The sequence below is a fragment of the Lygodium microphyllum genome, chromosome 6, assembly GCF_053477565.2.
Source record: "Lygodium microphyllum isolate KBCC chromosome 6, Lygodium_microphyllum_v1.1.10, whole genome shotgun sequence".
NCBI classification, from domain to species: domain Eukaryota; kingdom Viridiplantae; phylum Streptophyta; class Polypodiopsida; order Schizaeales; family Lygodiaceae; genus Lygodium; species Lygodium microphyllum.
Window position 1 is genome coordinate 105,034,963 of NC_141140.1, and position 23,736 is coordinate 105,058,698.

The 23,736-nt window shown below is 42.4% G+C and overlaps 1 protein-coding gene across 2 annotated transcripts in view; it reads right to left on the reverse strand.

Moving 5' to 3' along the window:
• Positions 1 to 23,736, reverse strand: part of LOC148034901 (uncharacterized) — a 36,813-nt gene that overhangs the window by 8,247 nt on the left and 4,830 nt on the right. For both annotated transcript variants that reach the window (XM_087679850.1, XM_087679852.1), the window contains exons 4-7: positions 4,498 to 4,581; positions 3,946 to 4,187; positions 3,612 to 3,831; positions 3,441 to 3,520 (exon numbers count right to left, since the gene is read on the reverse strand). In XM_087679850.1, coding sequence (XP_087535976.1) covers positions 3,441 to 3,520; positions 3,612 to 3,831; positions 3,946 to 4,187; positions 4,498 to 4,581 — 626 coding nt within the window. The remainder of the gene's footprint in view (positions 1 to 3,440; positions 3,521 to 3,611; positions 3,832 to 3,945; positions 4,188 to 4,497; positions 4,582 to 23,736) is intronic.

Genomic DNA, 23,736 nt, shown 5'->3' on the forward strand with positions numbered 1-23,736 from the left:
TTCCTAAAGAGATTGGGCCCTTCCTTTAAGCCATTCAATGCATGTGAGCAAGTCCACATTGGAATCCCAGTTTGACACAGAGACAAGGAATGACCTAATAAGGATTGAGCATGCTACAATTCAGCTCGAAACGAGGAGGCATGTTGAATACCATATTGTCGAGATAACGCTTGCACATTATCCCTTAAAACCACCCATGCTTCCATCTCTGTGGATAGAACCCTCGAGCTAAAAAAGGCTATTAGTTGCTGAACACCTTCCAAAAACTGATTTTGCTGCAAAAAAGATTGATTAAACCAAAGTGGCAAACAAGCTAGGAGAGCCTTAAATGCATGAACAGGTTTGTGCCTCATTTCCAAGACCAAAGGGAAATGATCTAACAAAACATGTTGTTCCACACGCATATCGATGACTGCGGGAAGAAGGGAGTCACTTTGGCAGATGTAAATCCTGTCCAGTCTGGCCCAAGTGTTTAGATGTTGAAAAGAACGATAAGTGTATCCAGCTTGTGATGGATACATCCAAAACCACATGTCCTGTTTCAAAGATGTTGATGCAAGAGCATCCCAAGCCTCTCTCAAGACCATCCATAACCGAATGCGGAGAGATTGCCTGATCTGCAGAAACACGAGCATTAAAATCACCCATAACAAAACCTTGACGGAAGGCAGTGCAGGTCATCCCAAAGCTGATGACGTTCCTTGGCATTAGAAAAAGCATATACACCTACAATCCACAACACATCACCCTCATAAATGATTTCAAGAATCAAAAATCGGCCACGAGGTTCCTGAGAGACCAACGATGGTTGTAGGGAGGATTTGATAGTCAACATGACTCCCAATCCATGCAGGGGACGACCACTAAAGAAAACTGCATAATCCTTATATACATATGAAGATCCAACCAAGCATGTTGTTTATGCTCCACAGCACAAAAAATATCCCATTTTCCAGCTAGCACCACTTTCCACAACTAATACTACTTTCTGCCTGAAGAAATACCTTTCACATTCCACAGAGCAATTTTCATGATCAATCACAAATGAGAAAAACTACTGAACCACCACTTTCCCTTTGCCTTTTACATCAATAGCCTTGGCAGCTTGGAATCTCTCCATTTCACCTCGACTAACATCAACAAGATCTGCCCTCTCCAAGCTAGCAATGGAAGCACGGGAAGGGAATTGCTGTTGCGGGGACCGGAAAACATCCCGAGGAGGCACAAGCCTCCCACGCGCATCGAAGTGTAAAGCACAATCAGAAGGCCTTTTATCTTATACTGCCGGAGCATGGGAAGATTGGGGTTTCATATAAAATCCCCTACCTCTACGTTGAAAGGTTTGAGTGATTAGGGGCGGCAAAGGATGGGCAAGAGCAGAGCAAGAATCCTGTCTGGCATTACGACGAACCACAATAACCCGCGAATCCTCCTGAAGAGACAAATTCCGCCCACCCGCAAGCAAAGCACGCTCCCCACCACCGTGGGAAAACATCCTTCCTGCCTTCATTACGACCATGTTAGGAAAGCTACTCAGGATCAGCTACGGGCTTCTGAATCGTCTGCTCAGGGAGGTGGTCTTGCATTTCCATATCTGGATCCATAGAGCATTGCCCTGTCTCCATATTTTTGTCGCATTCCAAAATGAAATGGCCCAACTGACCACATCTGAAACAATATCCTGCAAAAGTACCCCATTTCAACTCATACACCAACATTTGTAAGCCTGGAACCTCAAAACGAATCTTTGTCGAGTGAGATTTCCTTTTGTCCCAAAGCATGCTCTCTCTCTCTCTCTCTCTCTCTCTCTCTCTCTCTCTCTCTCTCTCTCTCTCTCTCTCACACACACACACACACAAAACTCAAAATGGCCCTCAACCAGCCCCAAACAATCCTCACCTAGTTTGCATGGGTAATTTAACAAGCGACAGCTTGTTTTTCCATTGGACAACCTTCTACTTGCATTTTTCAAACATTAATTAATTAATTTTCAGAATTTAATTCCGAAAATTAATTAGACATCCATGTGACCATGCCTAGGAACTGGTATTAATTAATGCCTCATCCCCCAATGTCACCACTAGACATTTAATGGCCCAATTAATGGCTTAGGCCCAAATTGACACCAAGTACCCACAAATACCTGTCTTGCACAACTTTGTACAACTTTTGCCAATGCCACCCACTATTCACTTGGGTTACTTAGGCCATCATTGTGACTTGATTGGCTTGCACTTCACATGTGCACCTCACATGTGCACAACTTAATAATGCCAAAAGCTAAGCGTTAAGAATACACATCATTACAACATAGACTCTTTGTCAATTGTCAAATCAAAGGGGGTGAAAAACTAGACTGGGAGATTCAAAGAGGGAGAACGTTTTACTTGATAAGATGACACAAAGACAATGATAGTCAAAGGTGCATACACTTGTTTATACAGCCAAGGACAGCCTTTTTCCCACTAGCTTGACCTGAAGTATTTTCACATGGCATGATGCACATAGATACCACAAACGCATACTCTCACAAAAGAAGTGTCTTCACAACTATTCCCAAACATTCCCCCTTCGAGCCATGGGTGACCACACCCAACATCAATGCATCTACATATGAATGTCTTACTTTCCAAGGCAAGTCTAATCCTTAGACTACATGCAAATGCATTAGAAGGTCTTACTCCTAGAAGGGAACAATGTCTAGTCCCATCAGCCCATAATAAGAAAATGCTAGGGCAAACACAGAGTGCTTATCATGTGAATGTTCCATGAAGATGGGTATATAGAGATGAATAATTGATACAAGGGCCTTGAACCTCCATGCGTCAAGGACTATGGCTTAGAGTGGAGTTGGAGTCATCAAGGACAGCTCTAAGAATGCGTTATATTCTTGGCAGATCCCAAAAGCAGTAGCAACAGTCCACCTGGGATGATGATGAAGCGGGCAGAAATGGAGGGAGTGAAAGAGTCCTCCAGACAGCAGGATGTCAATGGAGACGTTGGGCAGAAAATGCAATGTCCGTTCCTATGTCGCCAAGCCTGCATCTAAGAACTCGGGCACATCAATGCATAACGTGGAATGGAAAAGATACAATGAACAAGGCAATGATCTGCTGAACATATGATAGCACTATTTCACCCACACAAAAGGCAGTTCCATATCTGTAAAAATCCATATACAACGGAAATGTGTTCCTTAAGTCTAAATAAGGTAGCAATATTAGCTTCCCATGGCTTTGCCTGTGGACAGTTGAACAGTTGCTGTTTTTCCCATGATTACCTTGCTTTCCTTCGTTAAGTTTGCATACTGTCCCTTTTTGACAAGAAGTTTTAAGGATTATCCAATGCTCTTAAAACCACAGCATTCAACAAACACACATGCAACAAAAAGGTAGTATATGCAGTCACCAAAATGAAGCAAAGGCACATAGGAATCATACCAATCACACTCCATACCATAACCCTTCTTTGATAGCACTTCTGGTGCAATATAATCTGGTGTGCCCACAGTTGAGTAGGCCTGCAAACAAGATTTACAACATGTATTAAGAAACTCATCTAGTAGCACATCTCACCACGTCAAAACAAAACCAGATTAGCAGAAAACATACAAGCGTCCGTCTATTCTGTTTCCAGCGTTGCAATTGTTCTTGTTGAGTTCGCCATGGCCCTCCAAGTTGACTGCACCCATCGACATCCATATTTGTGTTGCCCAATGCTTCTTCTTCCAAAGATGTGAAGGCATTGTAATCTAATGGCTTGCAAAGACCAAAGTCTGAAAGTTTCATGTGTCCATTTCTATCCAAGAGGAGATTATCTGGTTTAATATCCCTGCACCAGAAAATAAAGCAGAAAACAAATTATCTTACTGCAAAGAAGCACCTGTGAATGTAGTTTTACAAGCACATAAGACAAAACATGAGTTATCTTACTGCAAAAAAGCACCTGTGAATGTAACTGTGTTTATGAATGGATTGTATAGCAAGTACACTTTCTGCTATGTAGAATCGAGCTTCATCCTCAGTAAGTGTATCTTTCCGTGTCAGAAGCGTCATCATGTCACCCCCAGGCAGATACTCCATGATTAGATACAGGTATTCTGCATCTTGAAATGAGTAAAATAATTTCACGATGCATTCGCTATGAACCTCTACAAGTAAATTTCGTTCTGCTCTTACATGCTCTACCTGAAGCAGAAACATGATACAAATGATTTCAATGTATGTAGCAAAAACAAATGGAAAGATTAAAGCACCTGAAATCATAGCAGTTCCCTAAATATTTTCACAAACTAAACACCTTATTAACCTCCTTTCTGTGCACAGCACATGTATGACATAAACACAATGCATTACTAGTACAACATAAGCATGCACTGTACACAACAGATATACAAGCATGAATATCAAACACCCTTGATGATGGTACTTCACAAAATCAACAAGAAATGCATTATCGCACCATTACAGAAACATCACTTCAGAGAGAGATTCAAACCTGCCCACGACTAAGCATCTCAGATTTCTTAAGTTTCTTCATTGCATAAACCTGCCCAGTCGACTTCAGCCTACAAAGTCTCACCTGCAGTACAGAACATTGGCAGGTTCAGAAGCAGATATAAAGATATCTAGAATGCTATATAAGATATAATGTCTGTCGAGTTCGTGAGTAATCAACTAACTGCTGTTTTTTTTAAAAAAATCCAACAAACACCCAATAATGATAAAAAGGAGCTGCTTTATCAGGTTCACCCTTTCCTAAAATGTGCACAAAATGAACCAGTGAGATTGATAAATATCAAGGCTTGGAAAAAACATTCAATTTTCCAAGGTAACCTTGTGAAAGATCAAGCACACAAGCACCACATACAAGTGGAGGAAATGGAAATGCCCCATGCTAATCAAAAGGTTGCAGACATATGCATGAGGAAAATGCCAGTGCAAATTCAGGAACTTAGGAGAGTGACAGTGGGTGTCATGAGAGTGTGGAGCCATCAGGAAGAGATATATCCATGCACTCACTAGATTGTTTCATTGATGCGTGCCTATTTAAATAGGCAAGATACAAGAATTAGGGCTAAAGGCCAGCCCACAATCACATGCCACCACCTCCTAATTGGGTGGATGCTGTTAGCAGTCATCTCCTGGACAGGCAGGGCCAGGTGGGCAGGCAGGGCAGCGTGGGAAAGAGAAAAGAAAGCCACTCAACAAAGCTCCTCGTCACACACACACACACACACGTGTATAGAGAGAGAGTGTGTGTGTGTGTCACGAGGACGTGAAAATTTGATGCTTTGCTTATGTTTAATTGACATTTGATTAAAGGATTAATCAAATGTGCAATTAAAGATGCACATGTGTTGTAAATGTGAGGTGCAAGCTACTTTTTTTACAGTTGAAGGCCCAAGGACCCTGTGAAAAAGATAGCTGTCAAAGGCAAAAGTTGTAACAAGTTATACTTGTTAGGTTCTTAAGTGAACTATGGTGTCAATTTGCCCCTAGGACCATAATTGGCCATTAAGTGTCAATAGTGACACTAGGGCCTAGGCATTAATTGATGGATTAATGCTTGTCCAAGGGCCAATTAATGCATGGGACCACTTTGGGTTGCAAATGGCCTAGCCAATTAATTTTTGGATGGGCAAGGTCAATTTTTTGGGCATGGATTAAGGGCTGAATTAATTAATTCTGAAAATTAATTAAATGGCTGGAAATTGCTGAAAATCGATTAAGAAAGCTACCACTTGGCAAAACTTTCCTATGGAAGTGGAGGAAAGGCTAAATAGGGCTGAAGGGAGAGGGAAATCTCATTTTTTCATTTTGGAGCTGTTGGAAAGAGGTGTTGGACTATTGCTGCCAACTTTTGGGGCCATTTCCCAACCATTGGAGACCATTTTGGTAATGGAGATTGCATATTCTTGACCTTGGGAAGCTCGCAATTGCTGCTGATGCACTTTCTCTTGAAGATCACAGTCTCTGATACTCCTATTGTTGTTGATGCATCCGTTTGGGGCTGGTACAGCAGGGCAGCAGCAGATTTTGATCAGTTCTTCGTGACAAATCTCAGAATTTTCTCTCTCTACAGCATTCTCTCATCTCCTTCAGCCCATGCTCAGCAATTCTTAGCCATTCCGAGGAGATCTCAGCCATTTTTGGTGGGTTGATCTGTAATTTCTCCAATAAACCCTAATTTACAGCAGAAATTTGTTAGCAGTCATGTTTGTCATGCCTTGTCATCTCTTGCCTATGAGCCTCAGTCTGAGTCAGACGAGGACTTTAGGAGCTCTGACGTGTCTATCACTTGTTTTGACGGAGGAGGTAGCCCATTCTAGAGCACTCAGTTTATTGCATTTCAATGCATTTTCTCCTCCAGTCGGGATTTTATGTGCATTTCCCGGGGCAGTTTCTGCATTCTTCAGCCTGCCTCACCTGCCGGACATTGTCCACCCTTTCCAAGATTTTTCTGAGCATTCCTGGCATTTTTACCAACATTAAATGCTGGTCGGATCAGCATTAAATGCTGTCGGACATATTTATGGCCTCAAATTTCAGGTCGGCCAGTTTTTGGGTTTTTTGGCTATTTATAGCCATTTCCCACTTGGCAATCAGTTGTATTATCATCTTCCCTCCTTCTTTGGCAGGTGCACACTCCAAATCCGTCATCTTCCTCCGTCTTCGGTACTGCCGTCATCATCAGCCTGATCTGGTGCCCTCACTGACGCTTCGGGCTGCGTGCAGGGACTGATCAATCCACAATTTTGTATTCAGCATTCATTATAGTCAGTGCAGATTTTCTTCCTTCATTTTCTGTTGTCTCTCTCTCCTCCTCTGTGTTCGTGTTCTTCTTCCGTTGCGCACTTTCACATGGTATCAGAGCCTGACTGAGAGCACGGAGGACCTAACCTTGTGGAGAGATACCTCACCCCTCTTCTGCTGCTGTCGCCTCATCTCCAACTGCCCAGGCGGCCCCTCGAAGTGGCCATTCTTCTTGCGTTTGCTGCGGACGACTCCTCCCGAGGCTGCCACATCATCAAACGACTCCTCCTGCTTGCGTTTTCCATCAAGCGGCCCCTCTTTCAGCTGGGCGACACATCATCAGGCTGCGTTTTGCAGATCTGGTTGTCGTTTCCACTCCTGGTGGCTCATCTCCTGCTGCCGACCCACTCCCAAGCTGCGTTTTGGTGCTGGCGGCTTCTTTTCTGGTGATCTTCATCAGATATCCTTACGTTTTGCAGCTCCAGGTGTTTGTAGGCTATCACAGCCTGTGTTTTGGTGGTTGGTGACCAGACTGTTGATCCTACTTCGGCTTCGGCACAGTTTTCTTTGGTGTTTGGTGTTTTGCAGATTGGAAGATGTCTTCTCATCAGTTTACGGGCTTTGATGACTCAGATGACGAGCTTTTGTCTCGACACTCATCTAAACAGAGGCGTGATTTCTATCACGAGGACCGTCGTCCAAAGTCTATTCCTCTTTCCCGTCCCCCTTCTATTCATGTATCTCGGCGATCCCCTTCCAGTGGGCCGAAGATGCAGCCTTTGGTACCCCCTGTACAGGTACCTGTACTTCCTCAGCTGCCCAAAGAGGACAGATTGGATGGCTCCAACTTTTCTCTATGGTCCTACAAGGTGGAGTGTATCTTGGACTCCTTCGATCTTTGGGAGCTTGTTTCTGTTCCTATTCCCCGGCCTAAGGTGGATCCCGCAGATGGGACATCTATGGATCGTGCAGCCTTATGGGATCGGCTTTATTCTAGAGCCAGATCTTTCCTCTTTCTGAGTTTGCAGGATTCTGTCCTTGTTCATGTTCACAGGTTGAAGACTGCAGCAGATGTGTGGAGAAAGCTCGCGTCTCTCTATCAACAGAAGACGTTTGCCCACCGGATATCTCTTGAAAAGAAGTTGCGGATGCTCGCTATTGATGATAGTCCTTCCATGAAGGACCACATCAACAGATTACAGGATATGAGGGATGAGCTTGCATCCCTTGGTCGGACGATATCTTCTGAAGACATGGCTATGATTCTTTTGACTCAGCTGCCATCGCCTCGGTTTGATGTCTTCTACACCAGCCTTCTTACATCGAGGACTCGTGAGAAGCTTCTATGGGAGGAGCTATCCCCGCTTGTCTTGGAGCATGACGAGCGACTCAGAGAGGTCAGTGCTAGTAGATCCGACTCCACTAGAGCCTTTGTTGCAGGTTTGGGAGGACAGAAGAAGAAGAAGACGAAGTCAAAGGCTAAGAAGAAGGACAGTTCTTCAGGCTCTGACTCAGATTCAGAGAGACCGAAGTGCCCACACTGTGGGAAAGGGACACATCCCAAGGAGAAATGTTGGAAGAAGTACCCTCACCTTCGTCCGGGAGCGAAGGGTGGATCTACATCGGAGCCTTCTTCTACGTCTACACCAGCTGCTACCCATGAGTCACTATTCCTTCATATCCATGCTTTGGAGGAGGATCCTTCTTCCGTGGCTGCAGTGTCTTCTGCGCAGTCTTGGTTAGTGGACAGTGGTGCTTCGAGTCATATGACTCCCCGAGGTGATTTGTTACAGGATCTCCGTCCATCAAAGGGTTCAGTCACTGTTGGTGACATTTTATCGGTGCCTATTAGTAGTGTTGGCACATTGCCTATGTTTACCGACCGACCTTCGAGCTCCTTTTCCCAGGCCCTACATGTTCCGGATTTGGGCCTTCCCCTCCTCTCAGTTTATGGCCCTACGAGGCTTGGCACACGCGTGATCTTCACCGAGCATGCCGTTGTTATTGAGGATTCTCTTACAGGAGCTGTCTTATCTACAGGTTGGCAGGAGAGCGGGCTTTATAGGCTCCATTCCCCTTCTTTTATGCAGGGTCCTCCGAGGCAGTCTATTGCTACACCCGTTCCCGCTTATGCACCTTCTATTCCACAAGTTCCTTCCCATCCCCCACCCTCTCCTCCGATGGTTCCCTCGTACCTCCCATCCCTTTCAGAGGGGGACGATCTCGATGATGCGGCTGTGGATTCCCTGGCCCCTAGTGTTTTAGAGGGGGATTCCCAGGATTGTGAGGAGCTCCTTCAGCAGCAGTCTACATCGACGGACTTCATTGACCTTGGCATTCCTCTTGCCACCCTAGGATCCGTTTCTCCCTTGGCCTTCAGCCACATCCAAGATCTGAGAGGGGGTGTTAGCAGTCATGTTTGTCATGCCTTGTCATCTCCTGCCTGTGAGCCTCAATCTTAGTCAGACGAGGACTTTAGGAGCTCTGACGTGTCTATCACTTGTTTTGACGGAGGAGATAGCTCATTCTAGAGCACTCAGTTTATTGCATTTCAATGCATTTTCTCCTTCAGTCGGGATTTTATGTGCATTTCCCGGGGCAGTTTCTGCATTCTTCAGCCTGCCTCACCTGTCGGACATTGTCCACCCTTTCCAGGATTTTTCTGAGCATTCCTGGCATTTTTACCGGCATTAAATGCTGGTCGGATCAGCATTAAATGCTGGTCGGACATATTTATAGCCTCAAATTTCAGGTCGGCCAGTTTTTGGGTTTTTTGGCTATTTATAGCCATTTCCCACTTGGCAGTCAGTTGTATTATCATCTTCTCTCCTTTGGCAGGTGCACACTCCGAATCCCTCATCTTCCTCCGTCTTCGGTACTGCCGTCATCATCAACCTGATCCGGTGCCCTCACTGACGCTTCGGGCTGCGTGCAGGGACTGATCAGTCCACAATTTTGTATTCAACATTCATTATAGTCCGTGCAGATTTTCTTCCTTCATTTTCTGTTGTCTCTCTCTCCTCCTCTGTGTTCGTGTTCTTCTTCCGTTGCGCACTTTCACAAAATTAGGGTTTAGCAGCCACCTTGGGATTCGTGCCAGTGATTGAAGGCTCAAGAGACTGAAATCAGCAACTAATAATTGAAGATTATCAAGGGATTTCAAGAGCCAGCCCATCCCGAATTGATTTGGGGTAGCATTTGGCCAGCCAAGGGTCGAATTGGAGAAGAAGTCCTGGGTGAATCAAGGGGCAAATGACCCAAAAGGCTTGCTGGTCATTTCTAACAGCAAGAGCAATTGATTAGCAGGGGGAGATTGAAGAATCTCAAGTTGTACTCCTTCCAATTGAATGAAAGCTAAAGAAATACCACAAGGGGCGCCAATTTTGGAGCCAATAGGGTGTCTACTATCCAAGAAATTTATGGTAAAGTGTACATTTGATTTTATGTGTATTTATTTATTTCTGTAATTAAGTGCTTAATCAAGTTAAACCACCCTATCCGAGAAGAAAGGCTGGTTGCAGAGAGAACCAAGGCTACCAAGTGCAACACAACGGCTCCCAAGACTGTCAAAACCACACAACAAATGGCCCACCAAATGTAACAAACCTTTTGTATATCAATCGTTATAAAGACATATTGGCTCGATGATTCCAAATTAATTTGATGCTCATGTACTTTGAAAGGTGATTTGTATTATTTAAGTGCTTCAAAATATGATTAAATGTTCATCTTTCTATTTAAGGGTGGTCAATGTCCCAAATTCCCTATAATTATACTTGGGTCGTCACTGACAAGATGCCCAAAAGAAATTAAAAGTATAGTCGAGAGCGATCAGATTGTCCAAAAAACTTAAATGACTAAAACTTTTATACTCAGATAGTCACATTGACTAGAAGGCCATATAATGAGTAAAAGTGAAACCAGATGCTCATGATCAAAGAAACAAACCATGAATTGGTGGACCTATATAATGAAGCTCTCCAGAAGCTAAATTTGGTGACTCCTAAAATTTAAGAGGTTACTAATTTTAAAAGTTGCTCAAATGCAAACTTTGTTAGCGACAAAGGCTCCAGAATTTAGTAAGGAACAATTTTGTCTTCAACAACTATCTCAAATTCTTAACCATCTTAGAGATTTTTAGAGTCGAAGGTTTGGAGGCTTCTTTCTTTACAAATGTGACATGTCGCATCTAAAATAGGACATGTCATTTTAAAGAGACAAGAGTCACTACACTTGTCATTTGTAGCCTCTACTTTTCACTTTTAAGCACCCAAGCCCCACACCTATATATTGGAGATCTCTCTTTTCCTTTGATATAAGCTCTCATGCTAAAATTTCAAACACATGCTTTGTACTCTCCTTTCTCTCTCTCATCCAAAAAGCACTTTTTACTTAGCTTGAACTAATCCAAGCACTAAAGAAGAAAATCAGCTTGCTGCTTAGAGTTTGCAAAAATTAGGGTTTCAAAATCCCAAATTTCAGAATTGCAACAAATCAGCCCTTTTTGTATATGATTCAGACACTTGCTGCTCATGGTTTTGTTTCAATAAATTCCTACAAAGAGGAAGGGGTCAGTTCCCCTCTCAACAAGGTGTCAACTCTTTTCTTTTTTTTTCTCTCTCTCTCTATCTTCTAAGTTTCATGGTGATAATTGATCGAGTTGGTTAAGTTCAAAGTATTGTCCTTGTCACCTTCTTCCCTGCACTTAAACCAAAGACCTTCAAAAGACCAAATGCTCACAATCATAGGTATCAATGAAGAGTTAGCTCAAAGTTGCAATGGGTCCCCAGAGCCCTGTTGCTGCTTAGGGCTACCATGCAAGTAATTGATGGATCCAGCTGCTCAAACCATCCGCACAAGGATTTCCGCTAACCCCAACTAAAGCTTCATCAAAGCAAGGAACCAAAGAGCTAGAACTCAATGCAAAGCAATACTACAAGTAACAAGTCGATCAACTGAAGTATCAAAACCAAGGACAAGCCCATAGCCAAAAAGCCAATGCTTGTGTATCAAAAGAAGACATCAAAACCTACAATTATCAAAGTTCAATAGTCCAAGGTAGTTGCCAGTCTATATGCCAAAACCAAAGGTGTCTAAGAAACCGCCAACTTGAGATAGGAAACAAAACAATCACAATCCAATGTTGTTGCTCAATCCAAAAGGATAAACACCAAGGTGAAAACACAACCATCCAACGGAACAAGCAATAGCCTAAGGCAATAGCGAGTCAATCCACATGGAAGTGTCCAAATCTAAGGAGCCTACATTGCCGAAGTAAAAACAAGAAAAAAACAGCAGCCCTACGTCACTATTCAATACAAGAAACTGGATCCTAAAGGGAAAGCAAAGGATGCACTAAATATCTGGCCACAAGAGGTTGAGATTACAATCAAATCCACAAACGAGACTTTAAACCAAATGTCTACTTCTGATCAATCCAAGGATCTCACTAAGCAATCATCTTTGACGACAAGTACCAATGGATAGACAGTTCCAGGTTGGGCAGGCAGCCTGATCAGACAACAAATGCACAAGGCAAGGCAAACAATGTTGCAAGTCAACAAGCAAGCAAGCAACGCCTGCTAGTCCAATCAGGGCAAGAAATCTAGAAGTCATAAGTGCATAGAGAAAGTGGACTTTCCAACCCTACTCACACCTTATGTTTGAAAATACAAAATGCAAGCATCATTCATACCAAAGACTACGAGCACACAACCATGACAAATTCAATAAATTATACAGATAAACAAAAGGAGAAGCAAATGATGGATATGAAACGCTCAGTAAATGTCAAACAATTGATGAGTGAGACTAATGAGCCAAGAATGTTGTACACTTGTATTCTATGTTCAACCACGTCTTGCTTGCATGGAAGCAACCACGCAAGGCATGGATAGACAATGTCATTGATGTACTCATCAAGGCTCTATAGTGGAAAGAATTTATTATCTTCCTTGTAGTGTTGGTACTACTTAGCATTCAAGAAAATATGCTTCTTACAAACATTCATTGGACATATGTTACATTCATTAGGATTCTAATTTCCATTTTGTTTTCAAAATGTCACTAAAAGGGATGTCACTTCAACATTTAGATATGTGGTTCCTGCCCCACATTCAATCATGTTTTTATCCATTGAAATCCAAGTTTTGCAAAATTATGCATATATCCCAAGGAGTATTCGAAGGGTGTCATTCTGACATTTAGATAAGGACTTCCTACTCCACATTCATAGTCCATGTTTTAAGCTTCGTTTGGAAGCTTGTTTCCATCCTATTGCTAAAATGTAACCACGAGGGGATGTAGAGATATTGTGTTCAACTGAATTTTTTTCGCACCTACCTTTGTTCTAGGCATCCCACTTTTGGCACAATGGCCCACTTAATGAGTGGCATCCCATCAACAATCTATAGATTATTATTATTCAATGCCATGGACTTGCATGTATGTTGCCTTTTTTATCATTACATGACCAACTCTCAAGAAATCTTTTCAAAAATCAAAGAAGAACCTTACTTAACTTTGTGCTCACCATCAAAAAATATAAATTTTGCTTGCATGGCATTGATAGAGAATTTTGCCCATCAATCAAGAATCTTGCCTATTGATTGAGAATCTTAGCAAGGCATTGCCTAAATACTATGTTCAATGAGTTCACGATTTCTAATGCTAAGGCATTGGATCATCCCCTTCCCTACTATCCAAATCTTTCCTCTCATGTTTTTTAACTTTGGGTTGATTTAAGTGTAATCAAAAATAATTATATCACTTCACTTTCACCTCCAAAAAAAATTCATAAAGATGTTAAACACAAAAAAAGCCATCACAATTGAAAACTTGGAAGAAGATTGAAACTATAAAATTCAAGCAAAGTTTCTTGGGATCAAAACCAAAACAATTCTTTTCTTGTTTCATAGTGTGTATCTAGACTTGCAGTGTTTCATATTTCATAGTAGTGTATATGTAGACTTGCCAAGGGAGAGGGGACATTCTAAAAAAGAAAAAGCAAAAGGGTGTGGGCAAGGTGTAGGCCTATCGTTGCTCTGAACGATGTTCAGTTCCACAAATTTGCTAGTTGGCATTCCAAATCCCAATTGAAGAAGGAAGCCTTAAGAAAAATGTCACATGGCTGCATTTCAAACAACAAGAAATGTGTTTCACAATTGGCCCAAGACATTTCAAAGTTGCAGGTACCTCCATGAGGCATTTCGAGGCTTTTTCCACTTCTATGCTTACTAGTCAAAACACATATTTCCAACACCACTATTAGCTCTCTATAGCCAAAAACAAATCTCATAGATCCCACTATCCACATTACTAGACACACCCATAAACAGCTGGAAATCATGAGTGCACACAAAAAGTAGACTTTCCAACCATTTCCTAGCTACTAGAATTACTTAGGCCTTGCTTATGTGGACAACACAAAATACAAGCACCATTCATACTATGACGTACCTAACTAAGGACCCCCCAGTAGCACAATTTAGTGGTCCATCGAGAAACTTTTCCTAAGCAGCATTGCTCGGTACTCCTTAGAATTGTGAGAGTGCGCAGCGAAAGAAGAACACGAACACAGAGGAGAGGAGAGAGGAAGCAGAGAATGAAGGAAGAAAGTCTGCACTGACTGAGATGAATGCTGAATACACTGGAATGGACAGAACAATCCCTGCACGCAGCTCGGAGCGTCAGTGAGGGAACCAGGACAGACTGGAAGCAGAGGCAGCACCAATGCCGGAGACGGAGACGGAGGAAGCAGTGCTGTACCTGCAGAGAGTGAATGAATGGACTGACTGGGGGGGCTGCTATAAATAGCCCCCAGCCAGCAAACTGGCCGACCAGCCAAACTGGCCGACCTGGCCAGATTTGGCCGACCAGCCAGATCTGGCCGACTATGGCCAGATCTGGTCCGACTGCCCAAAATAATGGGCAGTCAGCCCAGAAACAGCCCAGATTGGGCTGTAAAATGCCCAAGGCTGCATGCTGACTAAAGCAGCCTAAAAACACACTGACAGAGCTCCTCTGTCTCCTGTCAGACTCTAACAGGAGCTCACAACCAGGAGATGACAGACTGAGACTGAATAAGAGCAGGCTAACAAGAATAACACAGAGTTTGTTGATTAGGCTCTTTGGAGTTCACTTCACAGCGGAAGGTTCCACCCATAACCCGTAACGATCAACCTGAATTTGGCTTCCTCATTGTACACTAAAGTCACCTAACAGTTTAACTAGCATCAGAGTCCTCAAGCCAATGCATTCACAAGTCAACCCAAATCGAAGCAAATCAATGCCGCTTCATAGTGAGTGAAAAACCAAGGGCAAGTGATACACGTTGACCCCTCTACTGTAGGGTATAGTCTCGACTCCGTTCCCCTAAAACAGCATTGATCCGGGTCTAAGACCACACATTGAGCAATTGTGCATTTCAACCTCCTCCTAAAACTAGCATCTTGAAGGAAAACTCTGAGCTCACCAAGACCACCTATCAGTAAGACAAATCCATCGAGGATCTTGCTCTTTCACTTTTCTCAACGATTTGTTTTAGTTATTCAATTATCCTAACACATTTACGTTTGGCATACAAAGACAGCTTCCTTAATTAACCATTAACACTTGTTTCTTCGCATAAATTATGGCCACATACACAAAGACAATGTCAAACACTCCTTTGAAAGCACCTGCAAAACAATGTATTTTTATTCCGCGCCTTCTCCAAGGTACAATGCCAACCCGGCATTCTAGCCCTTAATCCGAGACTCATGTCCAATCTTAGGCACATGCTCCACCAATTCACCCTTATCTAGCATCAAGGCCTTTTAGGAAGCCCATCCTATGTTACACAAGAGTTGGGTGGGCGGTTCCTAGAAGCATAGGGGGTCTACTAGAGCCCTCTTGGCGCCCTCACCTCCTCCTACCCATGGGTTTCCTATACAGAGACCTCTTGCATCCAAGGTAAGTCTTAACCTCTAGCACGGTCAAACAGCCCCTTGGTGAAGGGCTCCTTCCACTAACCTTAGGGGAGGTTTAGTACATAACTATATATTTAAATACAATCAAGCAATCAACTTATCAATAACAACTAGGAAAACATTTCTTTTTTCATAATATCATTTCAAAAAATCTCTTTGAATATTCCATAAAAATCAATCTTTCTTAAAAAGACAAATTCAACAACCCAAACATCTTTTTTTTGGATGCTTTGTAAAAGAAGATACAATTCCCAATAACTTATTCATCCTTAAGAGTGCAAAGGTATAAAGTGATGCATACCACTCTTCCAATACTTAAGTCACGTGTAAACATAATATGTCTCTAATTCTTTTTTTATGTTGCAAGCTATTTTCCTATATGACTCAACACTTTATTATACATAGTCTTTACACAATTTTTCTTCATTCCATTTCCATGCTTAACCTTTACTTCAATGAACGCTCACTCGATCAGTTCCATGCAAGAAAGAAGAGGAGAAAAAAGATATAGAGGATCCCTAAGATCCAAGATTTCCACATGAAAGGTAACCTGCAGTAAAGAATAGTAGACAGAGTGAACTGGAGAACCCGAAACTCAACCTCAGGAGAGAAGCCACTAGCTCCGTGCATCCATCCAAGAATGAATACGAAGGCCTTGTTACCAAGTCGTGGCTAAACCTCCAAGGTCCCGATCTAGGTAGATCCTCAAGATCCTAGGTATCAATAGGTGAGATGACCGCGGGAAGGAAGCTACCCCATCTAAGGGTAGAAGAAGAAGGTGAAAGGCCTCCGCCACAGTGTGCGAAGGATTGAACGGTGGGTGGGGACACCCTTTGAAACTAGAGGAATATGAACCCCCTTTGAAGTTGTAGTAGATGTAGATGCCCCCTCGGAGGGCAAAGAAATATCATCCCCCTCTGAGGTAGATAGGGAATCCAAAAACTCATGGATGACGAACTCCAAAATGTTTGAGAATGAAGAAAGTGTCGTCGATCATGCTGAAGAAGGTATTTGGGGTGGTGAAGAACTCCCAGAGATAGCCTCTCGAACCTGAGTAGACGAGGGTTAAGGGTGCAACTCAGACTGAGCAATGAGTAAGCAACAATCGCTTCTTCTCAATGGAGCCGACCAAGAAGCCAAAGAAGAGGAAGTAGTCAAGCAACCACTGTCTCTCGAAGGAGCGAACTGACGAGGAGATGGTATCAAACAATCATTCTCTCTCAATGGAGCGGACTACAAAACCGCGGACCGTGGTAGCCACTATACACAAAAATAGGTGGGAGAAGACTGTCATTGGCATTGCAACGATCTCCACGAGGTCATAGTGCCAATCGATCCTCCATGTGCTCAAAAGAACTGAGTGCCCATTGGATGCACCTTATTGCCTTGAGCATGGTACTCTGATAGCCGATGTAGAACGATCTCTATGGCCCAAAAAGGGAAGGTGGCACAAGAAGTGTCTGGTGGAAGACGCATATACTCCGAGGGGTGGGGAGCAAAGGTCGAAGTCGGCAAGCATCGGTGGTGTATCCGATGATGCCACAGTAGGAGCACCCAATAGTCTGGTCATCTGTTGGTAAAGAAGCCATGGCTACCAGTGTGCCTTGCTGAAGAAGAAAGAGATCAGCCACAAACCATGAACTGCAATGTCCGCCTCAAGGGCTGGGAGGGAAGTGGAAGGGCTGGAAGTGAGCTGCCAATGGGAGGAGGATGCAACTAGTAGTAAGGTTGCAACCAATGAAAAAACGCAGGTGAGGAGAGGGAAAGACTAAAAACGAAGGCTGCAAGATAGAGAAAACAGCAAACACACGCAGTGGAGAGAGAAAATCTGTTGCGACAGATGGAGGAGAGAAAAAAACAGCAGCGACACCAGGGAGAGAGAAAATCTACTGCGACAAGCTGAGAAGAGAGAAAAACAGCAACCAAGTTGCAAAGAGCAACCGCCAGCAACAGGGAGGAGCTGCCCTGCCAGCAGTAGAGAACAACCGCCAACAGTCTTGCTGAGCCGCCCACAGCAAGGAGGTGGAGATGGCAGCAGCAGCCTTGAATGCAAGCTGGAAAACAACAAACGCAAGAGGGAGCAGCCACCGGTTAGGATGATGATGTAGCGGAAGAAGAAGAGAAGTGAATGCTAAACCTGCTACCGGTCTTTGCCTTCGTTGGAGTGGAAAATCTTTGCCAATGTTTGAGCAGATCCAGCTTTGATACCATGTCAAAAGATGGCATACCAGTGAGACAGTAGGGTTTGCAAGGAGGAACACAGAGTGAACTCGGCAAACACTGAGAAGAGAAGAGAAGAGAAGAGAGAAGAAACTCCGATGAATGGAATGAATGTGATACACGGGAACAAGGGTACCGTAGCACAAGGAAGATGATGAAGACAGCCACAAACCACGAACCGCAATGTCCTCCTGAAGGGGTGTGAGGGGAGTGGAGAGATTGTTTAGGTTGTTGAATTTATCTTTTTAAGATAGGTTGAGTTTTATGGAATATTCAAAGAGATTGTTTAAAATGATATTACGAAAAAGAAATGTTTTCCTAGTTGTTGTTGATAAGCCAATTGCTTGATTGTATTTGCACAAAAGTTCTTGTGTCCTCGTAGACACATATATGCTTACACACTAAACCTCCCCCAAGGTTAGTGGTAGAAGCCCTTCGCCAAGGAACTGTTTAACCGCACTAGAGGTTAAAACTGACCCTAGAGTGCCAGAGGGGCCCTAGCTAGTAAACCCCTTATGCTCCTAAGAACTCCCAACCCCTACGGGACCCACATAGGGTTATCAGGTATGAAAGATATGATGCAGTACGGTACGACAAAATATGATACTAATTGGTACCTAAAGATTTTATAAGGTACGGTACACTATTAGTAATTAAAAAATGCCTTGGTTATTTTGGAATACAAATGATAGAGCACATATTTAGAGCTAAAATGGTAATGTCGCTAAGTTAATAACATGAATACATAAGGAAAACAAGGTAAAATCTGATGCACAACGTGCACAATGTGCTACAAGTAGAGAAATAGGAGTGTATACCTAATACATCATACATCATTAAAAAAAAGCAAAGTGTAGGGTGGAGACAGAGAGACTCTTCATTCTTTTGTGTGTGAGAGAGAGAGGCGCTTGGTAGTTTAGGAGGAAAGAGGGAAGAGAGAGACAAAGAGAGGGGGGGGGGAGAGAGAGAGAGAGAGAGAGAGAGAGAGAGAGGCTTGGAATTGCGTATTCATCTTGCAAGTTGGGAGAGAGTGTGAGAGAGGCTTCAACTTAATAATAGAAATAAACATAAGGCTTGGAAGTTGAAAGATATTGTAGGGTCCAGTCTTCATGGGAAAAAAATAATCAATTTTTTTATACGAATTGGTATGGATACATACCGTATGGTACGATATAGTATGAACCATATAGAATGAACCAATCCATACGTAGTACCAATGCAACTTTAAACCCATGATGGACTTCTTGGAAAGCTAGATGCTAGATAAGGAAGGATTGGTGGATCGTATACCTAAGATTGGACACGAGTTCTCAATTAAGAAATGGGATGCTAGGTTCACATTGTACCTTGGAGAAAGTGCAAGATAAAAATACGTTGTTTTGGCAATGCTTTCAAAGGATTGTTTGGCATTACCTTTGTATATGTGACCATAATTTACGTAAAGGAACCAATGTTAATGGTTAATTAAGAAAGTTGTCTTTGAATGTCAAACATAAATGTATTAGAATAATTAAACAACTAAAATAAACCCCCGAGGAAAGCAAGAGAAGAAGATCCTTGATGGATCCGTCTTACGGATGGGTGGTCACAATGAGCCAAGCGTTTTCCTTCAAGGCGCTAGATTTAGGAGGAGACCAAAATGCATAAATGCTTAGTATATTATCTTAAACCCCAACGAATGCCGTTTTAGGAAAACAGAGTCTAGACTATGCCCTATGGTAGAGAGTCAACGATTATCACTCCCCCTCACTTCTCACTCGCTATGAACCAAGTGTGGTATTGATCTGCTTCGGTTTGAGTTAACTTGTGAATACAGTGACTTAAGGACCAACACTAGTTAAGCTATTAGGTGACCTTAGTGCGGAATTAGGAACCCAGATTCAAGTCGATCCTTATAGATTACAGTTGTAACCTTCCATTGCGAAGTGGACTCGAAAGAGCCTAAGCAACAAGCCCTGTGTTATTCTAAGGAGTATTGGGTAGTGTCACTTAGGAAAAGTTTCTCAATAGACCACTAAATCATGCCGCTAAGGGGTCCTCAATTGAGCACATTACACATACCTAAAGACTGTGAGTACACAACTACTATAAATTCAATAAATTGTAGACAGAAACAAAAGGAGAAACACTTGATGGATGTGAAATGATCAATTAATGTCAAACAATTGATGGATAAAACTAATGAGCCAAAAAGTGTTGTATATTTGGATCATGTATTCAACCACAACTTACTTGCATGGAGGAAGCCACACAAGGTATGGGTAGACGATGTCATTGATGTCTTCATCAAGGCTCTACTATGGAAAGAAATTTAGTTTTTTTCTATAAAATAAGATTTATTTTTGTGGATCTAATTTAAGAATATTATTGTTTTATAATCTTCCTTGTAGAATCGGCACCATAAGGATTCAAGAAAAGGTGTTTCTTGTCCCATATTCATGGCATACATGTTAGCTTCATTTTGTTAGAAAGGTGCATAACAATAAGAGCAAAGAGATGGTGCTCATAGATCTAATGCAAACACAATGAACAAAAAAGAACAACAAGAACATAAAGAACTCAAAAGGGCTAGGCTTGTTCTCATATACCAAGGCTCAAGAGTAGTATAATGGTACACGCTAAGGACAACCAACACAATACGTAGCAATCTCCTCTCTCCAATGGAAGCAATGTGCTGAGTAAATGATGAATGAATGAGGAGGAGGGGAGCAACCTATAAATAGGCACAAAGAATACAACAATTATTGAACAATCGTCAAACATTTAATGTGGCTAAAAATTCAAGTCACCCACATTTAATGCACTTGACTCAAAGACGAAATGCACTCTAACTAGATGTTTTGGCATCTAGGATAAGCACTCTAGCACCCAAGATATGTACTCTACTAACACTGTCTCTCAAATCATGGGTGATAAATACAACAAAATAAACAATGATTAAGGACTCATCATAGTACATACACAATTAGATAAGACCATGGATTACCTAAGCAGTGGGTGATGATTGATCAGCCACCACAAAGGCGCCACAATGATGTTGATATCAATCATACCAATCCTTGACCATGGAGAGTAGATATAGTTGAACCTTGATGCCTATCACCACAAACCAACTTTGCGAAAAGCACATCATGACCATGGATTAACTGCCTTTGACCAGACCATCAAAAGTGTACCCTCATGTGAGGATAGACTAAGCTCAAAGACTGCGCTCTATCAAACATCCCACCACAAACTTGAAAGGCAAATCAACTATATGACTTGGACCTTCCACACTTAGATGTTGTGGAAAGCCACAATTTGCATCAACCATACTTGCATAAGGATGAGGCTTGGATGCCCCACCAGCACAACCTCGCACTCCCCCTCTGGCACTAGAGCATCATGAGGGATGTCAACACCAATAGGGTTTTCGCTGCCTGGCCAAAGTCTAAGTCTAAGTCTAAGTCTAAGTCTGAGGAGGATGACTCGTCAAAGAAGCCCCTAACAATTCTTCTTCTTCTTTTTCTGCAAGGCTGCTAGTTTCTTGCAATCCTTTTGTAGATACCCTGTCTTATCACAATGGTAGCATTGACTTTCCTTCTAATACTCGCCACACCCCTCTAGAGCAACAAAACCATCCTAAAAGCCACCAAACTAAGATGGTAGCCTTGCCTATAAATGCAAGGAAGCCCCATACTCAAGCAACATAAAGGTCAAATGATCAAAATTACGTATGAGCTTGTAAGGCATTAACCACATCATCAAACTTTCAAAATAGCTTGTAGAGAACACTCCCCACAAGACATGCTTCAAGAAGAGTATACTGTAAGTTGTGAAGCTAATCATATATCTGTCACCCTAAGAAGAAATAAATGAGTCATATTAATTGCCTCAAACCTAATGGTCTGTAATAACTAACCATAGCACTATGCGCACTTTGTCATGTATGACTAATCCCGACTTAATGTCAATTCCGCCTATTATACGAGTTGGATCATAATTGTAGGTTGTTTAGGCCTTGGCTTATTACTAATGGTTGGTTGAAACCATGTGCCCACCTATTGGCATAAGCCTATTTATGAAATTAGATAGATTTCTATCAACACTTATGATCTTATGGTCTTAGGCATAGTGTGAAGCTATAGCAACCATAAAGTTACGATTTATAGATTAAGAGATTTACAAAACTGAAAATAACATCAACAAATTGGCCTTGTGTACATACAAGCCTTAAAATAATGGTTTGATCAAGCCCAACTATGGCAACTATTCATAATATAAAAGCTTCTCCCACACCTCTGGGATGTCTTGTAGGAGGTAACCGCCGATAATACTTCCTTTGAGATACACCAAAGGAGAGCTGAATATTGTTCCAAGTAAGAATTGCTTCCCAGTAGTTTTCTTCATCCTAATTAGCTAGAATAGGAGAGGGCTTCCAAGGATGCAAGGTTGATTCTAAAACGATATACCAAAGTCACTTCTATACAAACCAAGCTTTCACAACAATACTCCAAGTGAGATAGTTAGGTACCTTAAGCTTATCAGTGTTGCAACATGGAGGAGCCATTTAGATGAGATGCAAAGAGGATAAAGATAAGGGATATGAGAGAGAGAGAGAGAGAGGCACTTTGGAATGAACAGCCCAACACCAAGAGTTCAATTGTTCAAGCAAAACAATTCAATTTTCAAAGAACACAAAGATAGGAACGAATGTGAAAAGTATAATGATAGAAGCATGACAACCACCATGTGTCGAACTGGATGAAAACACCAGCTGAGAATGATCAGACCTACCCACCCCAAAAAAAAAGGAACCTACAAATTGTCAACAGCAGAAGCCATAACAGCAGCTGTCTAGGCAAAAACACAAGCTGATCAGTCAAAGTGCAGAGTTGGCAGCAAAAATCCACAATGGAACACGCCGCCTAGTGGCTGAAAACTGCTCCCCAGCTGTAGGAACCATAGCTCAAGCATGTGATTAGGACACCAGCAAATGCAAGTTTCTGGAGTAGTCTATGCACTTCAAACCTGAAAACAGTCTACAACCACCACCAGCAAAACCAAGAGACACGAGCTCTAATACCATGTTAAGAAAGGAGCAATGAAAGCACAGAGACGATGCTGATAAATATCTTGTAAACACAATGAGTAGAAAAGAATAGCAAGAACACAACGAACTTAGAAAGAATTGACTTGAGAAATGAAACCATATACCAAGCTTCAAGAGCAGTACAATGGTATGGGTTGACCGTTGAGGACAGCCAACAAAGTGCAGTAGTCTTCCTCTCTCCAACAGAAGTAGTGTGCTGAGAATCTGATGAATGAATGACAGGAGGGGAGCAGCCTAAAAATAGGCAGGAAAATTAAAACAATAATGACCAGTCGGCCAGTATTTAATGTGGCCAAAAATACCAGTCAGCCACATTTAATGCACTTGACTCTGAAACAGAATGCACTCTGACTGGAGGTTCCAGCACCCACAATCGGCACTCTAGCACCCAAGACATATACTCTGCTAACACATTTAGGTTCGCATTTCCATTTTGTTTTGAAAATGTCACTAAGAGAGGTGTCGCTTCAACATCTAGATAAGCACTTCTTGCCCCACATTCAGAGTGCAGGCTTTTAGCTTCATTTGGATTCTCATTTCCATCCCATTTCAAAAATATCACCAAGAAGATTTGGAGATACTTTGTCCAACTGCATTTTGGTCCCACAGTACTTTTGTCTTAGGCACCCCACGTTTGGCACACTGGCCCACTTAAGAGCAGCATCTCATCAACAATCTATACGTATCGTTATTCAATGGC